Below are 23476 nucleotides of genomic sequence, written 5' to 3'. Positions count from 1 at the left end.
TTCCCTTCGGTCTTTTAGTAAGGGCAGGCGCGATTAACTGGTGACTCCGTTTTCAGGTATTTTTAGTTTCGTGACTTTCTTCCGTGATAGCTTGTGGGCTAGTAGCCATTCTTGACATTTAAACGTACGCGTCACATGTTCTCCCAGTGGGTAACTGTCTCCGACCAGGAACTTGTCATCTGTTTTCTGAGATCTTGGCAGGTTGACCATAGCCCTTCTGACTTTGTGGAAGAATGTGGCCGAAAAAACTGTTATCATGTGCACACAAAGCGATGTCAAGGTCTTGGTTTTACCTGGAGGGCAGGACAGGTACTGCCTGTGTGCCTTCCCCAGACTGGAACGCTTTATGGGAGTGGAACGCCCTATCTTTCTCCTGAAAGGTCAATATAATTGTATTAATTCCTTGTAAATTCCTCTTCTGTTTTACCAAACTGTGCATGACTGAGGACACTTCCTTCACCGTGTAGGAGCTGATTTGTGGAGAATGTTGGGCCATGCCATTAGGAGGCTTGCTTCCTCCTGGTTCATTCTGTCTCCTTCCCCTGGTCATTCCCAGAGCCAGCTCGCTGCTCTAGTCCAGTTCACCTGGTCCCGACCGACCAGGGCAGTTGCTGGTCTGCGATTGGCCGAAGAAATGACCTACGCACTCAGTTCATGGACTCCCGATGTGGTGCAAATGGCGACTGTGCTCCACTGCCAACTGAAGGCTTGGAAACTGGAGTCCACCCAGAGGTGCCTCAGAAGAAAGGTCTGGCTGGCAACTACTTTCAACACATCAGCCCCTGAAAGCCTTCAGCAGCCCAGTTCTTTTCTGACACACGTCAGCTCACCACGAGTCAGAGTTGACTCCACGGCAACCGGTTTTTACTCAGTGCTTCAGGTAAAAAAGTAAACGTCACTTGGCATCGCTTGGGACCAGGCTACTTGTTGTTATTAGGGCTCTCACATCATTTCTGATGGGGCATGGAGGGGCAAGAGGGGGTGTTTCAAAGCCTGGTGTGTTTGAGTCAAGTAGGAAGCCTACCCAACAGAGCTCTTCTTGGGAGAAATAACCCTGGCCTAGAGATGGCTCTCTGACTTACTGGCAGTGGTGAGAAGAGACCTCAGACAGGGCCAACAGGCAGTGGGGTGAGGTCCTGCTGGGTGGCAGCCATGGTTTGCACTTGACTGCCGTAGGAACGGCTGGTGGCCCTCCCCGCCACCCAGCCATGCCGTGGAAGAAACTACGAGCAGTCTGCGTCGGTAACGATTACAGCCAAGAAAACACTCAGGATCTGACTATCTCCGGAACACAGGGAGTGGCCATCGGCCGGAATCCGTTCGACAGCAACAGGTTTAGTTTGGTTTGGTTGCGTTTCAACTAGGCGACAGTTCTCAGTAGGCCAGGACACACCGCGGAACCTCTGACTGTGCCATGGCCACTCTCCTGTCCCCAAGTCCTGGAAAGTTTCCGAGCTGGGCATCCTCCGAGCCGCCTTCTGCGCTGGTGCCGACATATAGGGCTGCCCCAGACGAGGCTGAGAGCAGGACAATGTAAGGGGCACAGCGGTCTGCTGTGGCCATCAGCTCGTCCCTTCCCGGGCACTGCTCACAAGCCAGTTTGGAGGACCGAAGCCGCCAGTGGCTACTGTGCTGGCCTAGAGCTTTATTCTAGAGCATTCAAAAGAGAGCTTGGCAGAGCTGGCATGGATTCGCTTGGCAGGAGACAGAGAGGGAGGGAGAAAGAGCGCAAGCTCTGGTGGCACTGAGGGCTAAGCGTTGGGCTGCTAACCTCAAGGTCGGAGGTGCAAACGTCCCAGCTGCCCCGAGGGAGAAGGCTGAGTCTGGCCGCTCCCATCAAGATTTCGTCTTGGAAACTGTATATGGGGGTCTATGGCAGTGGGTTTGGTTTTTTGGGTACTGATTGTTAGACATGGTTTATTTATCTCTTATAATATTTTATTGTGTCTTCAGGAAAAGTTTGCCCAGCAAATTAGGTTTCCATTGGACAATATCTATACAAATTGTTCAGCGACCTTAATTTTTTAGCCATTATTTTAAGTACTTTCTAGATACGAACTACAGTCCCTGGGTGGTCGTAATGGTGGTTAGTACACTCAGCTATGAACTGAAAGTTTGGTGATTTGAATTCACCTTGAGGCACTTGGAAGAAAGTTCCAGCAACTGAAAATGTGGCTTTTGAAACCCCTGTGTCACTGTGACCCATGACCTGCAGGGGATCCCCACGAGTCAGAGTCCACGCCCCACCAACTAGTGTGGTCTCTGGCTTAGCATTGACTAGTTCAGTGCACAGATGAGGCCCCTAGGGTTTACGAAGGCCGCCCCAAGCAACTCCCCCAGTGAAGACTAGGGAGCCGTTAGAGCCAGGGTGTGACGCCAGACACCGGGCCCCACGGGACAGCAATTCCTAACCAGCCACATCTTCACCCAGAGCCACGTTGCAAGCGATCTGCTCACAGTGCTTGGTTTGGCTTTCTGTGAGAGCTGTTTGCTTTGGGACCTACAAGATTGAACCCCTTTGGAGGGCAAGAGACGCTGTCCGTCTACTGCCCATCAGGCATGTCTCTGGGTGCCCTCCCGTACCTGGTAACCGACAGGAGCGGACAAGAGAGTTGAATGACTGAGCAAAGAATCATCGCGAATTCATCCTGTACACCAGCGGTTCTCAACCTTCCTCATGCCCCGGCCCTTTCATACAGTTCCTCACGTTGTGGTGACCCTCAACCACAAAATTATTTTCGTTGCTGCTTCATAACTGTCATTTTGCTGCTGTTAGGAATATGTAAATATCTGATATGCAGGTTGTATTTCCATTGTTACAAATTGAACATCATTAAAGCATAGTGATTCATCACAAAAACAATATGTCATTCTATATTGTGAAATATTGATTTCTAATGACCAATGAGATTTTGTCTTGAAGCATGATGTGGCATGGGTCACAGTCTTCACACCCGGTACTCGTCTGTGGGCGTATGTGCATGTGGGCGGACCCGCCTGAGACTGATCCCTGTGAAAGGGTCGCGACCCCCAGGTTGAGAACCACTGTTGTACAGAGCACCGTCTGTGGATTAATGGGTTATGGGCTGAGTGAGTTGGCACCCATTTGGGGAGCAGGGACTTTTCCAAAGAATGTGGCAAAGGATGAGCCACAAGAGAGCCTTTGACCAAAGGCTGTCAGGGTCTCGCCTCCCACAGGGCCAAGCATGCTGGGAATGAGCCCTGGCCCCATGCCCCTCTCTTCTCTCTTGGTAGGGCGACATGCATACTGCCGGTGGACATGCATGCTGCAGGCTGCGGTCGTCGCTAGCCTGTGCGGTGGGATGCACGTGGCGGGATTATCCGTGTACACACAATAGAGCAGCCTGCCCGCGGCTGCGATGGCTGCATTTTATTTCTCGTACAAGGTCTCCGGAGTGGGCTGGGAAATGGAGCCCAGCTTCTGCTTTAGTGGGCAGAGAGGGTGCCCCTGCCCCCCTCCGGGGTTCCTTAGCCAAGGCCTGCAATTCTAGCCCTTCAATCTCAGAAATTTGGAGCGGACAGAGCCCTTTGGTTATCGTGTAATTCTAATCTAGTCGTCTCCTCTTACAGACGAGGTCTGGAGTGCCCAAACAGGTGAAGCACCCAAGGTCAGCAGCCAAGGCACTTGGACGACGTCTTAGGACGCGCCCCAACCAGTGCATCTCTGTCCTACCCGTTTCTTTGAGTTGGCATCTACCCGATGACAGTGGGCAGAAAAGGAGGTGAGGGAAAACCCCCCAACTCAGAGAAACTCGGTGTGTTACAGAGCAGAACTGTTCCCTGGAGTTTTCTGGGCTGTAATCTTCGTGGAAGCAAATCAGCAGGTCTTTCTTTTAGGGTGGTGCTGGGTAAGTTTGAACTTTCAGCCTTTAGGTTGTCCGTTGAGTGCAAGCTGCTGTGCCACCTTTCAGAAAAAGAAACAGGGACACAAAGTAACAGAATGAAATCTGGGTTTGTTTTGTCTGCAGTAAGTCCAACCTATTACTACTCGGCAGCAGGTCATACTTGGAAAGAAAGAAACTTGGTCATACATAAAATAAAATGTAGCATGGTGGGTTGAAACGCCTTGGGAGGGGCTCACGATGATGGGGAAAGTGCATTGATTCACGGTCGGGGGCACAGTCATTGATTGTCAGTAAGTTGCCCATCCATGAAAAGTTGAATCGTCAAAGGTTGTGTGATAGGTATGTTCACAGAAACAACAATAAAAGGAGCAGCTGTTTGTATATTGCCCAACACCTCCTGGGACTTGGCCCTTGCTTAGGAGGTTCAGGGTCATGGCCATGGGACAGGGACCTAAGAGGGTTGGTGCCTTCCTTCTCCCTCTTCATTGACTGGTAGTGCCTGCACGCAGCCTTCTAAAGCACAACCGGTCTGTGTGCACTGGAGGTGACAGAGGAGGAGGTCAGGTGGAATGTGTGGCTAATTGTCTCCAAGACCTAATGACCTCCATGAGACCAGAAGACTTAGACAGTGCCCAGCTACCGTGACTGAATACTTGGACTAAAGGTGTCATAGAAGAATCCTGATCCAAAGGAACAGAGTCTTAAATTCTCGTAGATTCTAGACTTTCCATTTCCTGGCAGGGTGGGTGAACCCCCTAAACGATTGTCCTGAGATAATCTTTACATCTTAAATCAAAAGTATCCCCTCAGTCATCTTAAAACTGTACTAGAGTTTGGCTGACCCAATAAGCGATTTCTGCCAGGACTATTGCGCTCACGTAAGAACATTCGGTGTGGGGTGGAATTGACAATAGCAACTCGACAGGTTAGAGAGGAACCTTGGGGAGCTGGGAGCTGATGTTTCTAGGGAAGGAGCGAGTTGGAAAAGGAAGGGTGCCCAACTTGCAGAACGTAATCAGTGTCACTAATTGTCCATGTGGAAACTGTTCGACTTGGTAAATGTTTTGCCATGTATGGGGTCTCAACAACACAATCAAATTCAGGGAACAAATGCATGTGAAAAATGTTGTTCTAAAACTCTCCGTTATTAACTGCTAGTGTGATACCTATAGAAATATACTTCACACACATAACACAGACAGAGAATCACAACTTATTCTAAATCCTATACAAAATGTTTTTGGTCTAGTTCTAGAGCTCAAAAAAACCCCCAAACAAACCCAGACTCCCTGCCATCAAGTAGACTGCCGACTCATAGCAACCTCTGAAGGACAACGTAGAACTGCCCCTCTGGGTTTCCAACAGTGTAACTGTTAAAGGGAGTAGAAACTCCATCTTTCTTCTTCAGAGGGGCTGGTGGTTTCAAACCGATGACCTTGTGGTTTGCAGCCCAACTTGTCACCACTATGCTGCTCCCTAAATGCTAGTTGCTTACTCATTGGGCTAATTAGTCTTCTCCCGAAGTTTCTGAAGTACATGTAGCTGTAACGTAAATGCTTCTCCCCGGAACGAGAATTCTACTGGATTGATGCTTAGCACAGGACTGGGCACACAGTAGGTTTTCAGGTCCTTAAGCTCCATCAAGTTCAAAGGAGCTGCCTACCCTTCAGAACTTCATCTTCAAACCTTGGCTCAAGACAGCACATTTGGATTACAATAACTCTAAACCTCTCATAGGATCTCCTTCCCTGAATTTAATTTTGTTTGAATCCTTGGGAATTTTTTGAGGGTTTCAGGAATTAATAGCATTTGCTATTAAAAAATTATTTTAAGTTGTAGGCGGACATTGTCTATCACATCACTCAAGGTCCCCTTATGTAAAGTCCCACAGGTTTCCTTTTTAAGTCTGTTCCAGGGGAGCGCTGCTTGTCAAGCGTCTGGCTGCTTTCTGAGGGTAGGAAACCTGTCTGCCCACCCAGGAAAGCAGTAGGTCTTGACCAGGTTTCCCCCTTTATCCTGATTCTCAGAAAACTCTGACACCTTTTGACCCGATTCACATATTTGTGTATTTGTGGTATGCATTGGTAGTTCTATTTTTTCTTGTCTGGGATTAAAAACATATCTAGTTATGGTTTTTGTTGTTGCTATGTTAAGCTTTTGAATTATAACACCAAGATATTACTGTATGGTTATTATGAATTTGTGGGGATAAAACACCAAGATATTACTGTATGATTATTATGAATTTGTGGGGATAAAACACCAAGATATTACTGTATGGTTATTATGAATTTGTGCGGATAAAACACCAAGATATTACTGTATGATTATTATGAATTTGGGGGATAAAACACCAAGATATTACTGTATGGTTATTATGAATTTGTGCGGATAAAACACCAAGATATTACTGTATGGTTATTATGAATTTGTGCGGATAAAACACCAAGATATTACTGTATGGTTATTATGAATTTGGGGGATAAAACACCAAGATATTACTGTATGGTTATTATGAATTTGAGGGATAAAACACCAAGATATTACTGTATGATTTTTATGAATTTGGGGGGAAAATAAAAAGAATAATCGATACTCTTATAAGGCAGCAATTGTGGGCTAGATGATGATTTGAGGAAAGGATAGTGTGACTGTGGACCAGTTGCAACTCTTGTGTATCAGAATAGAGCTGTGCTCCCCGGGGATTTCAGTGGCTGAGTTTTTGGTGATCACCAGGCCTTTCTTCCCACGTGCCTCCGAGTCGGCTTGACCCACCTGTTGGTTGACAAGGAGCCCTGGTGCCGTAGTGGTTACGAGTTGGGCTGCTAACCACAAGGTCTGCCGTTCAAAACCACCAGCCACTCTTCAGGAGAAAGACAGGACTCACTCCCATAGAGAGTTCCAGTTTGGGAACTCACAGGGGCGATTTTGCCCTGGCCCCGGAGCCTTGCTGTGAGTCGGTTAACTTGTTTGCACCACACCAGTTCTCCACATAGAGATTTAGGGAAATAGTATTTCCTTGTATTGGAAAATGACAGCCAACAAATCCCGAGGGAGGCAAGCTTGGTCTGCTTTGATGCCTCTGTCACATCACCAGGGCCCAAACTTGTGTCTTTCTGCTCTGTGTTCCTTGAATGTGGAACCTTGAATAACTGCAAGGTCACTTTATTACCTGGGAGGTGGGGTGCTGTTGGAATGCATATGACCTGTGGTTCCATTGGGAAAGGAAAAGGCTAGAAGGGGCTAATTGCTGTTTCTTTTTTTTCTCTTCTGTATGTCTATAGCAAAATTTATCCCTGAGCCTCAGCAGAGAGGAACAGGGCCCATGAGTTACAGTGTCTCTGTGGCAGCCTAATTGCTGTGTCATATGAAACAAAACCAAACTCACTGCCAGGAGTCCATGCTGACTCATAGTGACCCGACAGGACTGCCTCTGTGGATTTCTGAGACTGTAAATCTTCACAAGAATAGAAAGCTTCATCTTTCTCCCATGGCGCAGCTGGTGGTTTTGAACTGCTGACCTTGTGGTTAGCATTAGCAGCCCAATGCATAACCCGCTACGCTACCAGGACTCCTTACTAAGAAAGAAGGAGAAAATTAATATTGGGAAGCAATTAGTCTGATTTCTGAATTGTTCTCAATGCATATATATTCAATAAAGTTGTTAATGTTGAAGACATCTTTAATAGTGTATGGAAAGAGTCGAGGTGTAAATAAACATCAACATAATAACACAGATTACATCTTGTCATCCTGTAGGCTTTGTCACTCTGCCTTTCTGTAACTTTTTCAATTAATTTACCATTTATGTATGTGTACATACACATGCACATTCACACGAATGAATGTATTTTTAATATTACCATATATAGATACATGTGTATATGTACATGCCCATTCTAAGAATGCATTTTTAAAAATATTCAATTAACACAGACCTATTCAGGGCTAAAAGGGACCTTAGACAAATTTTCTCCAAAGGTTGTATATTCAGGTGCAAGTGGGGACCATTTAAGGAGCACTGGTGGTGCTGGTGGTTAAACACCAGGTCCGTGGTTCAAATCCACCAGCTATTCTGTGGCAGAAAGATGAGGCTGCCAGCTCCTATAAAGATTCTAGAGCCTCAGAAACCCTCTCACTTGCACGCCAGATGCCATCGGGTTGATTGTGAGTCACAGCGCCCCTATAGCACAGAACTCTTTTGGGTTTCTGAGACTGTAACTCTTTACGGGAGTAGAAAGCCTCATTCTTCTCCCGAGGTGGGGCTGCTGGTTTCAAACTACTGACCTTGAGGTTAGCAGCCCAACACATAACCCACTCTGCAACCAGAGCTCCTTCAGAAACCTGGTTTAGGGTTCCGGTTAGTCAGCATTGGCTTAGTGGCAGTGGGTCCGGTTTGCACAGGGATTCTTTAGGTACCATATACGACTGAGGTGGCCCAGGAGTCAGTGCTGGGATCCAGACTAGGGAGTGGGAGGGACTGTGAAGTTCTGGAAAGAGCTGCCACCTCACCGACATTCGCTATTGCCCTGTGGGACTGCTGGCTCAGTGTTGCTAGGGATTGTGATCCCCACAGCCCACCCCACCCAGAAGAGAATCCGAAGTCTAGATTTTATGTGAAGTGGAAGGTGTAATTTGGCAACTAATTAATTTAATTAACACAAAATAAACAACAAAAAAGACCACACTTGACATCAAGTCAATTCCAACTCATAGCAGCCTTATAAAACAGTAAAACGGCCCCACTGGGTTTCTAAGATTGTGATCTGTATAGAAACGCACCGCCACATCTTTCTTGCAGGGCACAGCTTTCTACCACTGACCTTTTGGTTGGTAGCCTGGCACTTTAACCACTGCGCCACCAGGGTGCTAGCCAGAATGGACCGCCAACCCATGCACTGTCAGTCGAGGACTTTCAAGCGGGCCTCCTCCTTGTTCCCGGTTGACAGGAAGCCCTGAAGAGACCAGCAACCTAGAGTTGGAGCTCAGACTGGATCCTTAGTCCCCACCTCCACAAACCTGGTCCTCCAGTTAATTGTCTCAGAACCTGAAGAAATAATAAGAATTCAAAGTGGAGCACAATTATGAAGGCCCGTTGACTTCCATTTTCTCATTAGGTAACGTTGGCGCCGTGGAAACAAAGAAAACTGGACTTAAGCTGTTCTGCTTCTTTCCAGCCATGTGACGTTGTTCAGACCTGGCCGCACATCAGTTATGCGTTAGGCGGCTTACTGGCAAGGTCAGCAGTGTGAAACCACTAGGCGCTCCACAGGAGAAAGCTGAGGCTCTCGCCTCCTGTAAAGCTTTCCAGTATCGGAAACCACAGCGGGAGAATTAACCACCATTCAGAATTAACTCGGTGGCAGTGCGTTTGGTTTAGAATACTTTCAAGGTCACTTCATGCTCCAGGGTGGCTGTGGGAGCGGCAGCCCTATTTCCTGCTTCCACTGGGAAGGGAAAGGGTCAGAAGAATCTTACAGGGATCCCCCACTGATCCGCAGTGGCTGGAAAAATGAGCTCCGAGGGCATGGTGGGTGGTCAATGGCAGGTTAATTCCTAATCCTGAGCCAGATTTCCAGGGTGCACATCCTGCCTACTAACAGTGGGACCTTGGGCAAGTTACTTAGGGTTTCTGTCGCCTCAGTTTCCTCGTCTGTAGAAGGGGAGTGGTGGTAGTTTGTTCTTCATAGGGCTGTGGTGAGAAGGAACTGAGCTAGTCTATATAAAGTATGAAAAGCCAGGCTTGGCACATGTAGAGTGTTACCTAAACATTGCCTGTCAGCACCCCTCACCCCAACCACCGCCCGTGTTCTCTTTCTCTTTTTAAAATGTCCTATGCTGCTTTGGAGATCCTATATCTATTAGTGGACTTCTTGCCGTGGCCGGGCTCTGGCTCCCCCGTTTACAACGAGCCCTTCCATCTCCTGGGGGTGCCCTTCTGCAGCCCGCGTCTGGCCCCAGTCTGGACTCGATCTCTGCAGGCTATGATGTAGCCCTTTCTCTGACACCTTGTTTTGGAGCTCAACTGTGCCCTTTACATTTTCTAGATTCAGTTTTCTCCTGGCACTGCTATATGAGGGGTACCCCCTCCCCCCCAAAAAAAACCCAGAAAAATGCTCCGCTGGGTGGAGCTGTCATCGTACACATTTTCCCGCCAGGTGAGCATCCCGCATTAGTGCACCCAGTGGTATCACCTGGGAAGGTTCTTGGTCGTAGTGATTTGTGTGTGTGTGAAAGTAGTTTCACTCAAACCTTGTTTTTTGTAATGGCCAATTTAAGAGAACAGAACGTGGCTGTGAGATTTTCCCTGCTTGGACGAAAATGTCAACTTGTACTACATTTGGAGTTTGTCCCACCAGGTCAGACTGTGAAGCAAACTTTCTATTTAGAGTTTCTGAAAAGATAGCATAGCCGTGTGGGACCAAAAAAAGACCTCATTTGTGACAGACGGGGGTTTACCACCACTACAGTTCACCTGCTCACGCAGCCGTATCAGTGCTCCAGTTTTTGGCAAAAAAAAAAAACCCAGCATGCCTTTCTTGCCCCACGCACCTTACTCACCTGACCTCACTCCACGCAACTTTTTTTCCCTTCTATTGAAGAGGGTCAGGAAAGGACAGCAAATTGACAACATAGAAGAGGTGAAGAAAAAAAAATGAGAGAGGTGCTGTCAGCCATCCAAGCAGATGAGTTTGAAAAATGTTTCCCGAATGGAATCGCAGATTTGACAAATGTATTAAATGTAATGGAGAGTGCTTTGAAGGTGATAAGGTTGTTATGTAAAACAATATAAATACATAGTTGTTTTTTTAAAAATCTGTATTTTTTTAATCTGTATTTTTAAGTACCCCCTACCCCCCACCATTTGTTTGGAAGCAAAGGATTGAGTCAATGGACTGTTTGGGGTTGACCTAAAGCCTGACTGAGTGGTTTAATTGGTCAGAGAGGTGATCCCTGTTCTGTTAACATTTCTAGTACGAGGTAAAGAGGACACACAGTAGATGCTGGTTTTAGCCAGTTACGCGCGCAGCAGAGAACCTGTGCTGGAAACCAGAGAGAGTGCGTCCACCTGCGATGTACAGACCCCGCAGGATTTTGAAAATGGCCATGTGTCCATGAGTGTGGGCTGCCTGTTGATTTCAAGAACTTGTCTTTTTCCCTAAGGCTGTAAACACAGAGCCGCTAACACCATGCTCATGTTTAGTTTGAATTGCTTTTGCTCTTTCTCTTTTCTAGTTGACATTGTTTCTCCTTCTTTAAAACATGACCATCTTTTTCAGTCTTCAGGTTGTTTGAACGAGAGATCTGACCTGCCAGGCCCAGCCAGACAACTCTCCAAGGATAACTCATACCCACCGTAGAGAACCGCCAGGGAACTAGGTATGGATTGCGTGCCTCTTACCTGCGCCTCTACCCAGCCCGGTGTCAGTGAGAGTAGTGGTGAGAGGCGGAAAGGGAAGGACGTGTCTATTTTAATTTAATCTCTTCCACTGGTTAAAGCACTCAGCTGCTAAGCGGAAGGCCACTGTTGGAAACCAGCAGCTCCTCCACGAGAGGAAGGTGCGGCCATGGCCTTCGAACAGGTGACAGCCCTGAGAAGCACTTCGTGTAGTTCATTTGGCTGGGTACGAAGTCTTTCTTCTGCAGGCCAGCAAAGAAACGGGTCAGGCCACCTGCTGCATTGCTCTGTCCCCCATTCCAACAAAGAGGACAAGGAAGAACGTCTATTTCCGTCCCCGATGATTCTTGTCTTAGAAAAGGCTGGATCGAAACCAAAAAAAAAAAAAAAAAACGTGTTGACAAGCTGCATCCTGTTGGATATTGCTCATTGTCTGTCTGAGGCACCAACAGGCGAGGGACGAGCATCCCCCGGGGCAGGGCTGTACCTTCCGGCAGAGCCCCCGTTGAGGATGCCGTTAAAGCTGCGAATCCCTCTCTCCAGAAGACCCGGGTCCGAGTGGCACACCAAGAAGTATGTTTTAAAGAAATGTCAGCCTTCAGTGCAAAGGTTGATGCAGCTGAAAGCATCTCCGGAGATCCAGCCTTGATTTGAAACTGGGCCAAATTTATTCCTTCATTCATTTTTTCATCCTGGAGAAAATATATGAAACAAAACATCTACCTGTTTAACATAGGAGCAATTCACCTTGTGTCACCACCTGTATTGTTCCACCTCCTTCACTTAGATTCTCTGATCCTTAGTGTCCTTGTGCTTTGTCAGTTGGATCTCAGATGATTCTTGAAAAGAATGTAATCCTCAAGGTAAACATTCCTAAGTAATTGAGCTAAACTGCTGTTTTGTTTAAAAATGACTCCACAGAATCAAGATTTTCAAAGTGTCCCCAGCTCATAGGTTCAAGGGTTCACTTGGTCTCAGGGAATTCAGTAAGTCGCGGTTCTGTGAGGATTTGAAAATCTATTCTACAGTTTTCCTCCTTTTGATGAACTAGCCATTGGGTCCGTGATCAAAACATCCAGGCCCACCCCTTTGCTTTGGTCTCCATATTCCATGGAGGCAGTTGGCCTGCAGGCTGTTTCTTTCATGCAGCCCCTGGCTTTCCTCCTTCCTCTGCTGCTCCTTGCCAACAGAGACCAGTTGTTGCATCTTGGTGGCTGCTTACCAGTTTTTAAGGACCCAGGCATCGCTCACGGGGACTAGGAGATAGAGATTCAAAAGACAAACTTAGGGCTGATTTATTGTATAAAAAGTTGGACCAGATACAGTTTAAAATAATCTTGTTTTGCCCCTGTGATGTCTTCCCTCAGGTGAGTCACAGACTCCTGCCAAAGATGGTCTGCATTGTCTTTGGGCCTGTTCTTTGCCAAAGTCACCTTGACTTTTGTGGGGGAGATATATATGAAATAAAAAGATTTCCAAGCCCCTCTGGCCTTGCTGTAAGTCCTGGCGGGTTCACTCAGTAAAGCCCCACTGCATTTGGCAAGAGTTGTCCCCTGCCCCTGTCTCCCAGGTCAATTACCAGAGCTCCCTGGGAGAATTGTTTTTAGCAGAGGCTGCTGGAAACTGTTCCAGGGGAAGCTGTTGCTATAGCTACCTGAGTGTGATAGTTACCATTTCTTCTTTTTGTTAGCTTGTGGTTTCTGTGGCTTGCAAGGCAACATCTGATGTTCCCTTTTTTCAGCTGAGCACTCAGGGGAAAATGCTGGGTTTTCTTTGCTGTTGCTTTTGTTGTCATTGATGTTTTGTGTCTGGAGGGAGGGTGTGGGGTGAGTGTTTGGTTTTGTGTGTGTGTGTGTGTGGAGGGGTGTGTGTGTGTGTGTGTGTGTGTGTGTGTGTGTGTAAGATAAAGATACCTCAGAAGATGTAACAGTAGGAGAGTTTGGGGAAAGCCAGCTGTGCACAAACATTTTCTCTTCCCCAGGCTTTCCTTTTGGTCTAATGGCTAAACGATCCAATGTGGGTCTTATTTTAGACCAATGGCTACACCCTGTGGGTGGGGGAAAAACTTGGTGGCATTCCCTTTAACACCCCCTGGAGCCCCCAGGAGCGAGGTCCGCTGTGGTCTGGCCAGCAGTGTGGAATAGACTCGGCCCAGGCTGAGAAGTCAGCAGAGGATGGTTGTTCTCAGCCTGCGTCTGAGTTACCTAGTGCCTCTGTAAGAGATCCACAGGTGACGCTTGTAACAAGCAGGAGCTTGTTTTCTCAGTTTGGGAGGCACAGAGTCCAAAATTGGGGCATCACCTCCAGGGCAAGGACGTTTACCAGCCCTGGAGGAAGCCCTTGTTTCTTCCGATCTCTGGGCAATTTTTGTGTGGCTTGATATGGCCCTTCCCGCCATCTCTGCTTCCTCGCTTTTTTGTTTAAACTCTATTTCAGAAGAGACTGACTCCAACTGGCTTCACACTCTCCCGCCTCATTAGCTTAACAAAGCCAACCCAGTCCAAATGGGGTTACAGCCACAGGCATAGAGATTAGGAACACTGAGGGTTAGGGCCCTGCAGGCAGTGCAGCCACCGCTGGTGGCAACTCCAATCCCATCTCCTGCCAGTGCCCAAGGCTGTCAATACAACACTGGGCACACATCCGGGCACACCAGCTGGGCGGGCAGGCTGCCTGAGCTGCGTTTGCCCCATCTCAGTAAAATGCTGTTCTCAGCACGTTTCAAGAGACTGACCTGAGAAATGTTCATTGGATTATAACAAAAACAAACAAACAAGCAATCGCCTGCCCAGTTTATCAGTGCCCAGGATTGTGCGTGTGTGATTTGGGGTGTTGCCGGGAGCTGATAGGACTCATTGATGCCCCCCCCCTTCTCTATGCTCCTAACTTGACACTGTCCTCTGCCCCCTAGGAGCAAGATGAATGCCATGCCGGAGACCCCTGAGCTCCCCGCCGTGTTTGATGGGGTGAAGCTGGCGGCGGTGGCCGCTGTGCTGTACGTGATTGTCCGGTGCTTGAACCTGAAGAGCCCCACGGCGCCACCGGAGCTCTACTTCCAGGACTCGGGGCTCTCCCGCTTCCTGCTCAAGTCCTGCCCGCTTCTCACCAAAGAGTGAGTAGACCTCGTGGCCTCCCTCGGCTGCCTGCCCATCTGTCGCTTTTGTGTGATGTTTAAGAACCTGCTCACATGGGTGTCCTTAGGACATGGGTGTCACCGCGTCATCGGTGTTGAAATTGCCGCAGTTTTGATACAGGTCCGGTGCTTGAATCCTGGAGGGTGGGAGGGCGAATCTGCTCTTCGTTGCTTGTCCCTTCCTCCACAGTGTGGCATCCCCATCCATGACAAGGACCTGCCGAAGCAGTAGTCGTTCTTCAATGGAAACAGGACACTCAGCCAGGGCTCACTGCCCTGGGTCAAAGGCCCTCCTGCTGGTTCTAGGCCAGAGACATACAACCATCTGTACCCAAGATAACAAATAAGCAAAAAAGCACAGACTAATTCGTGGAATACTTGCCATCTCCCTGGTTGAAAAATGTACTCTGGATTAGCGAAGAGAAGCCACTTCTAACCAAGGCTGTTAGAGCCCGAGGGCACCGGGTCTCCCTGGACATGCCCCCAGGCATGTTGTGAAGGTGGCTCCCGAGACAGGGAACCGGACTTGTGAAGTCACTCTGCACAGACTGGTTTTCTAAGAGCCCGGGTTGTTGACTTTCTCCCTGTTGGTACCTCTGAATAATGGGGGCTTCTTGGGGCACACCCGTGTCTCCTCGCTCCTTTCTCGGCCGGCCTGCCTGGTGTGGCTCACAAGGCTGAGCTCCTTGGAGAATGCCTTGTTTGCTGTGTCCCCTCAGCTGGTGACTGATATGTTTCTCACGCTCGGTGGGTAGAAGCAGAGCATACCTTTCATCCTGACGCCTTCTCTCACCCCCTCCATTGGGGGTTGGTGACCCCGGGTGCCCAAACCTCTCCTAAGAGCAGGCAGGTGACACCAGGGGCATCTGAAAGGTCGGGTTCTTGCTTTGTCTGACTGGACTGACAAGTTCAGGGTGGGAAGCCCCTTTTTCTGCCAAGGACCGCTTGAATATTTATAAATCATTCGTGAGCCATCCTGGTCAAACATTTCATTAACTCGCCCTCATGTGAAGGTGGCTGGAACTGCTGCCCTTTGGTGACGCGTGTGATGGTGGCTGGCCTTGATGATCCTGTGGGCCTTCTACAGCCCTCGGCCTCGACATTGTCCCCCACTCAGAGTCTAGTTAAATTGCACAAGCTGTGAGCCAAGGGTCAAGAGCTACTACTGTGGGTATCATGGGTTTGAGCGGAGTTATGGTGGAGTGGCTGAGTGCTGGGGTTTGAATCCCAACTGTACCACTTACTATCTTTGTGACCTTTGGAAAGACATTTAACCACTGAGTGCCTCAGTCCTCCACTGAGAAGTGGAGAGAATAATGAGAACACGGAGGAAAAACAAAACAGTAAACAACCTCTGCCATCAAGTTGATGTTGGTTCTTAGTGAGCGTTAGGACAGGGTAGAACTGCCCCTGTGCATTGAAGATTGCAGCTCGGGACTAGAAGCCCATGTTTCTCCCATGGAGCAGCTGGTGGGGTCAAAGTGCTGACCTTGCAGTTCACAGCCCAATGCATAACCACTACACCACCAGGGCTCCTGACTCGCAGGAAGCGCCAGCGAAATGTTAGCTGTTGATGGGAAAAGAAAGCAGCTGAGCGCACAGCCTGCTGGGTTTCTCCAGAGGGGAGGGAGAGTGGAAAGGCAGCGTCATGGTGGAGGGAGATCAGGGAAGCAGGGAGGCAGAGAGGAGTCACAAAGCAAAGAAAGCAACAGAGAAGTGAAGCAGCAGAAGGGAGCAGATGAAAGAGTCCAGGCACCAAGAAATCACTCACGTGTATGCCTCTGGGGGCTGGAGATTGGGGACTCTGAGTGGGAGAGCATCAGGCAGCTTCCTGATTGGCAAGTTTGAATGAGACAGAGGTGACGTGGAGGTTTTCCACGCCCACAAAGGGGTGGTGGTGGTGGTGGTGGTGGTGGTGTGTGTAGAGAGCCTATGCACAATCAACCCGGGGAGGAGAAGCTTGGAATGGCTAAGTACTGTTGCACACTCAGCTGGACCCATCAGCTATGAGGTTGGGGTCTTTTTCATTGCTTCAGAAGAGTTTCACAAACTGACTGGAGATTTATTCTTTCTGGAGTCTCTTTAATTTGATTCTAGGGCAGTTTGCTTTTAAAGCCATCATGAAAACAGTCCTGTAACACGTAATCTATGGAGCAAATGACTAATGGGTTTGACTGCAAATCGAAAGGTTGGAGGTTCGAGCCCACTCAACAGGAAGGGGGTCCCAGTGATCTGTTTCTCAAACACACGCCATGTGGAACTACTTGAAACAGTGTCACCGTGAGTCAAAATCAACTTCGTGGCAACTGGTTAGCAGTCGGTGCTGATGGAGTGCTTCATGAAGGTCAACGCTGCTGAATTGGGAGCTGCAGGGCCATGACTCAGTACCTGAGGACATGGCTACCTTCCGAAGCAATGTTTGCAGGGAAAGAAAAGCTGCCTTCTAGTGGGTGTGCTCAGTATGAGTGGATTTCAATTAATTGTGACCCATTCTGAAGCGGGATTGATGTTCAGACCCTTTCAGGTTGAGTGGGACTTAGTAGACCCAGCCCCTTAATCATCATATGTTTAGAGAACCTTTGGACACCGGGGCACCTATTTAAAACTCTGCATGGTAGCACTGACTCAAAGGCAGTGTGTTTGGGTTTGGTAAAGGGTGAGGAGACTGGAAGCAGCAAAGGGAGAAACTGAACCCAAGTCCAGACGCTGACGTTAGTTCCTTTCTTACTGTGCAGAGTGAGACAGGGACTCGGGAGGGGTGGCCTTCCGACTGCTGTGTGACCCTTTCCATTTTAACCACCCTTGATCAGAAGCCACCGTGCCTGTTCTTGTTCTGTGTTACATTTCTGTGACAACCTCCCGTCTTTTTGAAGCTAAGAGCAGGAAGCTTGTCTGTTACTGGTAAAAGTGCTTTTCTTGGGACTTTGAAGATTTTTTTTCCTCAGAGGAAGCCTGGCCTCGGCCTTCACAAACACTGGTCTAGGCTGGAAAGTTCGTTAACTGATGTACAACCAGCCCTTGGCATTATTCAGTAACCCTGCCTGGAAGCAGACAGTTTTTATGACTTAGAAACAGAATGAGACTCTATCCACTTCCCTGCCCTGGTGTTGGAAGCAAGCTGAGGAAAGGTGAACTTGGAAAGGCTGCTAGGAGACTAGGCTCCATCACCCCTCACATTGATGAAGTCAGCGTTAGGGGCTGTTTTATAATTTGGAGGAAACCTTTGTTTAGATGGGATGATGGGAGTGTCTTGTTCACTTAGCAGCAGGTCAACAGATACCTGGTGACCCACTCCCCTCCCCCTTTAAAAAGTATTTGTAGTAAAACAAGGAGACTAAAGCTCAGCCCAGAGTTATGAGGAAAATCTAGATAACAATACAATGTCTTCTTTTCTGAATAAAAAATTAATACATATGCATTTTAAAAATCATTTTATTGGGGACTTGTACAGCTCTTATCACAATCCATACATGCATCCATTGTGTAAGCACACTTGTACATTTGTTGCCATCATCATTCTCCAAACATTTGCTTTCCATTTGAGCCTTTGGTATCAGCTTCTGTTTTCCCCTCCCTCACTGCTCCCCCCTCCCTCATGAACCCTTGATAATTTATAAATTATTATTGTTTTGTCCTATCTTGCACTGTCCAACTTCTCCCTTCAACCCTCTTTTTTGTTGTCCCTCCCCCAGGGAGGAGGTTATGTGTAGATCCTTGTAATTGGTTCTCCCATGCTACCCCATCGTCCCTCCACCCTCCTGGTATCACCACTCTCAGCACTGGTCCTGAAGGGATCATCTGTCCTGGATTCCCTCTTTCCAGTTCCTGTCTGTACCAGTGTACACCCTCTGGTCTAGCCAGATTTGTAAGGTGGAGTTGGGATCATGATAGTGGTGGGGGAGGAAGCATTAAAGAACTGGAGGAAAGTTATATGTTTCATTGTTGCTATACAGCGCTCTGACCCTTCTGTAAGGGATGTCCAGTTGCCTACAGGTGGCCTTTGGGTACCCACTCCTCATTTACAATAATATGATTTTTTGTTTTTTGATGTCTGATAACTGATCCCATTGACACCTCATGATCACATAGGCTGGTGTGCTTCTTACATGTGGGCTTTGTTGTTTCTCAGCTAGATGGCCGCTTGTTTATCTTCAAGCCTTTAAGACCCCCGAGATGCTATATCTTTTGATAGCCGGGCACCATCAGTTTTCTTCACCACATTTGCTTATGCACCCATAAGCTTATGCATGTCCATCTATCATGTCAGGAATGTGAGCATCATGGAATGCCAGTTTAATAGAACCAAGTGTTCTTGCATTGAGGGAGTACTTGAGTGGAGGCCCCATGTCCATCTGCTACCTTAATACTAAACCTAAAAATATATCCACATATATCTATTTCCCCATCATCATATGTAAATATATTTACAACATATGCATTTATTTTTAATGGAGAATAAAGTGCATCAAAATCTCCCAAATTCTCCTACCCAGAGATATTCTACCATTGTGATGACCACTCCTGTGGGTTTGGTTTTGTTTTCTCTTCCGGGCTTGCTTTCTCCCCAACAATATTGGGATATTTGTATCTCTTATTTGGCATCCTGCTGTGTTAGGCCAGGTTGTCTAGAGAACCTGGTGACACATAGTGACACTCATCTATGTACAAGAAAGGGCTTTATAGCAAGAGGGCACTCCAGCCAGTCTAACTCAAGCCCAGAAGGCCAGTCTTAGTCCAGCCCCTCTTCAGACTCACGTAGCTGCAGGCCAATGAGAGGTGAATCAAGAAGCAGGGAGATCACAGGCCGGTGGGTGTAGTCACGTGGATCCAAGGTTAGTGGTAACATGGTAGGATACCAACAGCTCTCAGGGTCGGGCAGAGGCAGATGCAGAATTGAGAGACCCAAGAGTGAGAAGCGGTCCCGGTTCCTCCTGAAAAGGGCAGCCACACCTCCCAGGAGGCATCATCGGGCTGTGACCAGATTGACAGGTTGGAGTCCACCCCGATACTCTGATACAGATTCAAGTTGAAGTGCAATCCAACTACCACGCCTGCTTTGACACTTAAATGACCATGACCATTGACCCAGATGCTACATATCCTTTAGCATTTTTTTCCTTAAGTAGAGTTCAGAGTTAGTTAGTGGTTACCATCAGTGGGAGGAGAAGGGAACGAGAGTTATTAATGAAGGTGTGTGAGGTTCTGGGAGTCCTGGGGTGGTGCGAATGATTAAGCTCTGAGCTGCTGAGGGTTGGGATTGTGAATCCACCCAGAGGCACCTAGGAAGAAACACCTGGCAGCCTACTGCTGACAGTTAGAGCCTTGGAAGCTGTGAAGCACGGGTCGCCCCGGGCCTCTAACATCTGCTTTCTAGTAGCCCTCGGATCTGGCAACCATGCAGATTTCCCAGTGGCCCTTGGCAGCACACATGTAGAGAAAGTGCCTTGAATTGAAATTTGGACGAGGATGAAAACCTTTGTCTCCTTCCTCCAGACATATGGCCACACTGCTTAGATGAGACGCCGTTAGACTCCAGCAGATCAATATTCACTCTGATTCACCTCTGACCCCTGGCTTCCTTTAGGTGAAATAAAACCGGCACCTCTTCACAGATTCTGATTCTAGTGCTTTGTCAGTGGCATCTCTGCAGCCCCTTCTGGGAGGGATCCTGGAAGAAGGGCCCTAACCACAGGGTGAGGCAGGGAATAAGAAGGGTTTTCTTCCCTATCTGTCCCCTCCTATTTCTGCCTCCAAACTCAGTCTCCTTTGGACATTTTTGGGTTTTTATTTAAGTACTTTTGACTTATAATTTACATACATACAGTGAAATAATAAGAATGTAGCTCAGTACCTATTACGTGTGCAGCCACCTGCGTGTAACTGCCATTTGTTGACAGATGGTCAGAGTCGCCTCCTGCCTTTGACCCACCCATCTGTCACCATGCTGCTTGTGTTGGTTTCCTCAAGCAGGCCAGCACCCAAGGCACACGACAGAGGGACCTCAACCTTCCTGCCCAGCTGCCTTACCCCAGCATTCGCCTTTGCCCACTAAGTGGGCCGCCCTCTGGGCAGTCACCCCCTAACTATAGCAGATCCCCCACCCCTTTCCTCTCCTCTCCGAAATGCCTCGTATTCTGTAAGCAGACACTTAAATGTCAGTTCTGAGAAACGTTTTCCTGCCACCCACTTGTGTCTTCAGCCAGGAGCCCCTCTTCCATCTTCCTCCCTGTCTGCTTCCCCACGAGAGTCTCTCTGTCCGGGTAGCTTGTCCTACCTTGCTTTATGGGAAAAGTGTCTGTCTTTTCTCCCTTGCTAAAGTACCAGTGCCTCAAACCACACTCTTGAACAGAAGGAGCAGGTGACCCACGCAGCTCCCTCTGCCTTTGGCTTGCCCTAAACAGGCATAGGTGACAGGTGTTCCTAACTTGGCAGGCAGCAGGGGTCACATCTCTGGAAGTCTGCTATTAAAATGTATATAGTCCCCTGGTGGGAAGCCAGGCTTCCCATTCATTATTTTTTTTCATTTTATAATTTCATTTACAATAAAAAGTAAACTCATGAAATTTATATATACATTTTTAAAAAACCTTTTTATTGGGGCTCATAAGGCTCTTATCACAATCTGTACATACATCAATTGAGCAAAGCACCCTTATACATTCGTTGCACTCGTCACTCTCATAATTCACCTTCCACTTGGGCTCCTGGAATCAGCTCGGTTTCCCTTTTTTTCCCCCCATCCCCCTCTCTCCCCGATCCCACCCCTGGTCCCTTGATAGTTTATAAATAATTATTATATCTTATCTTACACTCCCCGGCGTCTCCCCTCACCCGCCTCCCCATTGCCCATCTACCAGAGAGGAGGTTACACATAGATCTCCGAGATCGGTTCTCCCTTTCTACACGCCCTTCCCTCCTGGTGTCGCCACTCCCACCGCTGGTGTTGAGGGGTTCGTCTGTCCTAGATTCCCTTCACTATTTTTAAAATCATTTTACTGAGGGCTTGTGCAACTCTTACCACAATCCACACATACATACATTGTGTCAAGTACATTAGTACATTTGTTACCATCACTCTCAAAACATTTGCTTTCCACTTGAGCCCTTGGTAGCAGCTCCTCTGTTTTTCCCCTCCCTCCCTGCCCTCCCCGCTCTGCTGTGGCTTTACTCTTTAGCAAAAACTTACCTGCGTGGGTAGTGGTGTAGCTAGTAATGAAGGCAATTAGGCAAAGCATGATGGAATCCTCCGCTAATAGACAGGCCTCCACGCAGAGCTAAGTGGATGCCAGAGACACTGGGGAGCCCCTGCAGAATCCAGAGAAGGGGGCAGGCATGTTCAACACCACAGCTACACATCTGCAGGGCCTTTCTTCCCAAGAGATACAAAAAAGAATTGGCTTCTTCTGCAGCCAGCTTTTACCTGTATTAATATGAATCATATGTTACTGCCCCCACTGATGCCTGAGAGATACCTAGGGGTGAGGTTCACGCCCATTCCAACAGCAAGTCCACAACTCAGTGGTTGACCAGTTGACCCTCCAATGCCATTCACCTTCTCTGAGTATTTGTTAGTGGAGCAGGGTTGCCCCACGGCCTTCCCACCGAGTGTGACAAATTCTGTTTTCTGTGAAGCCTGTTGGAATGGGGCTTTCATCAGAAGTAGTTCATTTCTTGAATTTCTGTCCCTGGGAGTCAGAATCAATTCAAGGGTAATGGGCTGGTTTGCTTTTGTTGTTCTAAGGGGGTTAGTCATTCACTACCCACTGTCATCAAGCCCCTTATGATTGACTCCTAGTGACCCTATGTATCTGTCCCGAGATTGTAAATCTTTATGGGAGCAGACAGCCGCATTCGTCTCCTGAGCATCAGCTGGTGGGCTTGAATGAGGACCTTTCAGTGAGCCCACACCTGACCCACACACAGTACCACCTGAGCTTCTACCAGCAACTTCAACCTCCCTGCCGTCCGTTTGATTCCACGCATGACACTCGTTGCCATCAGACCTCCTCTTACCCGCTCTCAGCCAACCAAACCCAACTCCCTGCCACCCATCGTTCACCCAGGACAAGACAGAACTGCCCCTGGGGGTCTGAGGCTGTCCATCTTCCTGGGAGATGAACGCCTTATCTTTCTCTGTCGGACAGTGGTGACCTTATAGTTAGCAGGCCAACAGATTACCACTATACTCCCAAGGCTCCCCTCTCTTCTCATCTTGGTTAATAAACATTTCAGAATCTACTCTGAGCCCCAGTTGTTGATATATCTTTAAAAAAAGGAAAAAAATAATTAAAAATAAAATTTGTTCATTGTAGGAACATTTTAGAGCCACCTCCCCCCCCCCATTGGTTTCTACATAACTATGTTTCTTAAATATTTCTGAGAAGGCAAAGAAAATTTACTTTGAAATTTTGCTGTGTGTCACATCCTTCTCATCACTGTCATACACATTCATGGCCTTAATGTAAATAGTCATTGCTCTTTTATCCACCCCAAATAAAAGCCTGGGTCTGAATATAAGAGGACTTCACAAAATTCGTGGAAAAATGGAATTAAGAGTTACTGGAATTTTCCCACACACTTTTTGATGTCCCTTCATATTGAAAAAAGAGAGACTGTGTTTGTTATAGATGCATTGATTAACTTATACTCTTACTCTGCTGCCATCTTTCTCCTTTTACAAAAGGAGGCTTATAAAAGCCTTACAGAGGCGATTTCTTGCCATTGGCAATAATGCCAAAGGGGAGGTTAGTGAGACTTCAAGATAAATAATTGCTATGTTATCAATGTTAAGTAGAACACTCTGAAATCAGACTGCACACCTTCTCTTCCAGTCAGGTTGCCCACACTCTACACCCCTCCTAGGTGCAAATGTGGGTGCCAGGACAGCGGATTTATAAAGAGTTCAGCTTCGAAAGAATTTCGTTAGCTTGGCCTTGACTTCCCATTAATTCCCTCTTACTCTCAGAGACAGATTTAGATCTTTTCCTCCTTGGCTGAACAAGGAAGCTTTGTCCTTTTTACTGGATAAACTAATAGCTAAGAGCCTTAATTCCATGGACCTGATTTTATCCATTTTAA

At 47.7% G+C, this 23476-nt stretch overlaps 1 protein-coding gene and 1 pseudogene across 1 annotated transcript in view; one reads left to right on the top strand and one right to left on the bottom strand.

Annotated features, from left to right (window-relative positions):
* Positions 1-23476, top strand: part of ABHD2 (abhydrolase domain containing 2, acylglycerol lipase) — a 113955-nt gene that overhangs the window by 16467 nt on the left and 74012 nt on the right. Inside the window, exons 2-3 of the mRNA XM_075557844.1 lie at positions 11147-11246; positions 14177-14377. Coding sequence (XP_075413959.1) covers positions 14184-14377 — 194 coding nt within the window. The 5' untranslated portion in view covers positions 11147-11246; positions 14177-14183. The remainder of the gene's footprint in view (positions 1-11146; positions 11247-14176; positions 14378-23476) is intronic.
* On the bottom strand, positions 7139-7258 carry LOC142457575 (small nucleolar RNA SNORA5; annotated as a pseudogene).

This window comes from Tenrec ecaudatus, chromosome 9, assembly GCF_050624435.1.
Source record: "Tenrec ecaudatus isolate mTenEca1 chromosome 9, mTenEca1.hap1, whole genome shotgun sequence".
NCBI classification, from domain to species: Eukaryota; Metazoa; Chordata; class Mammalia; order Afrosoricida; family Tenrecidae; genus Tenrec; species Tenrec ecaudatus.
The sequence above is the reverse complement of the archived record's forward strand: the minus strand, read 5'-3'. Positions and strand labels throughout refer to the sequence as shown.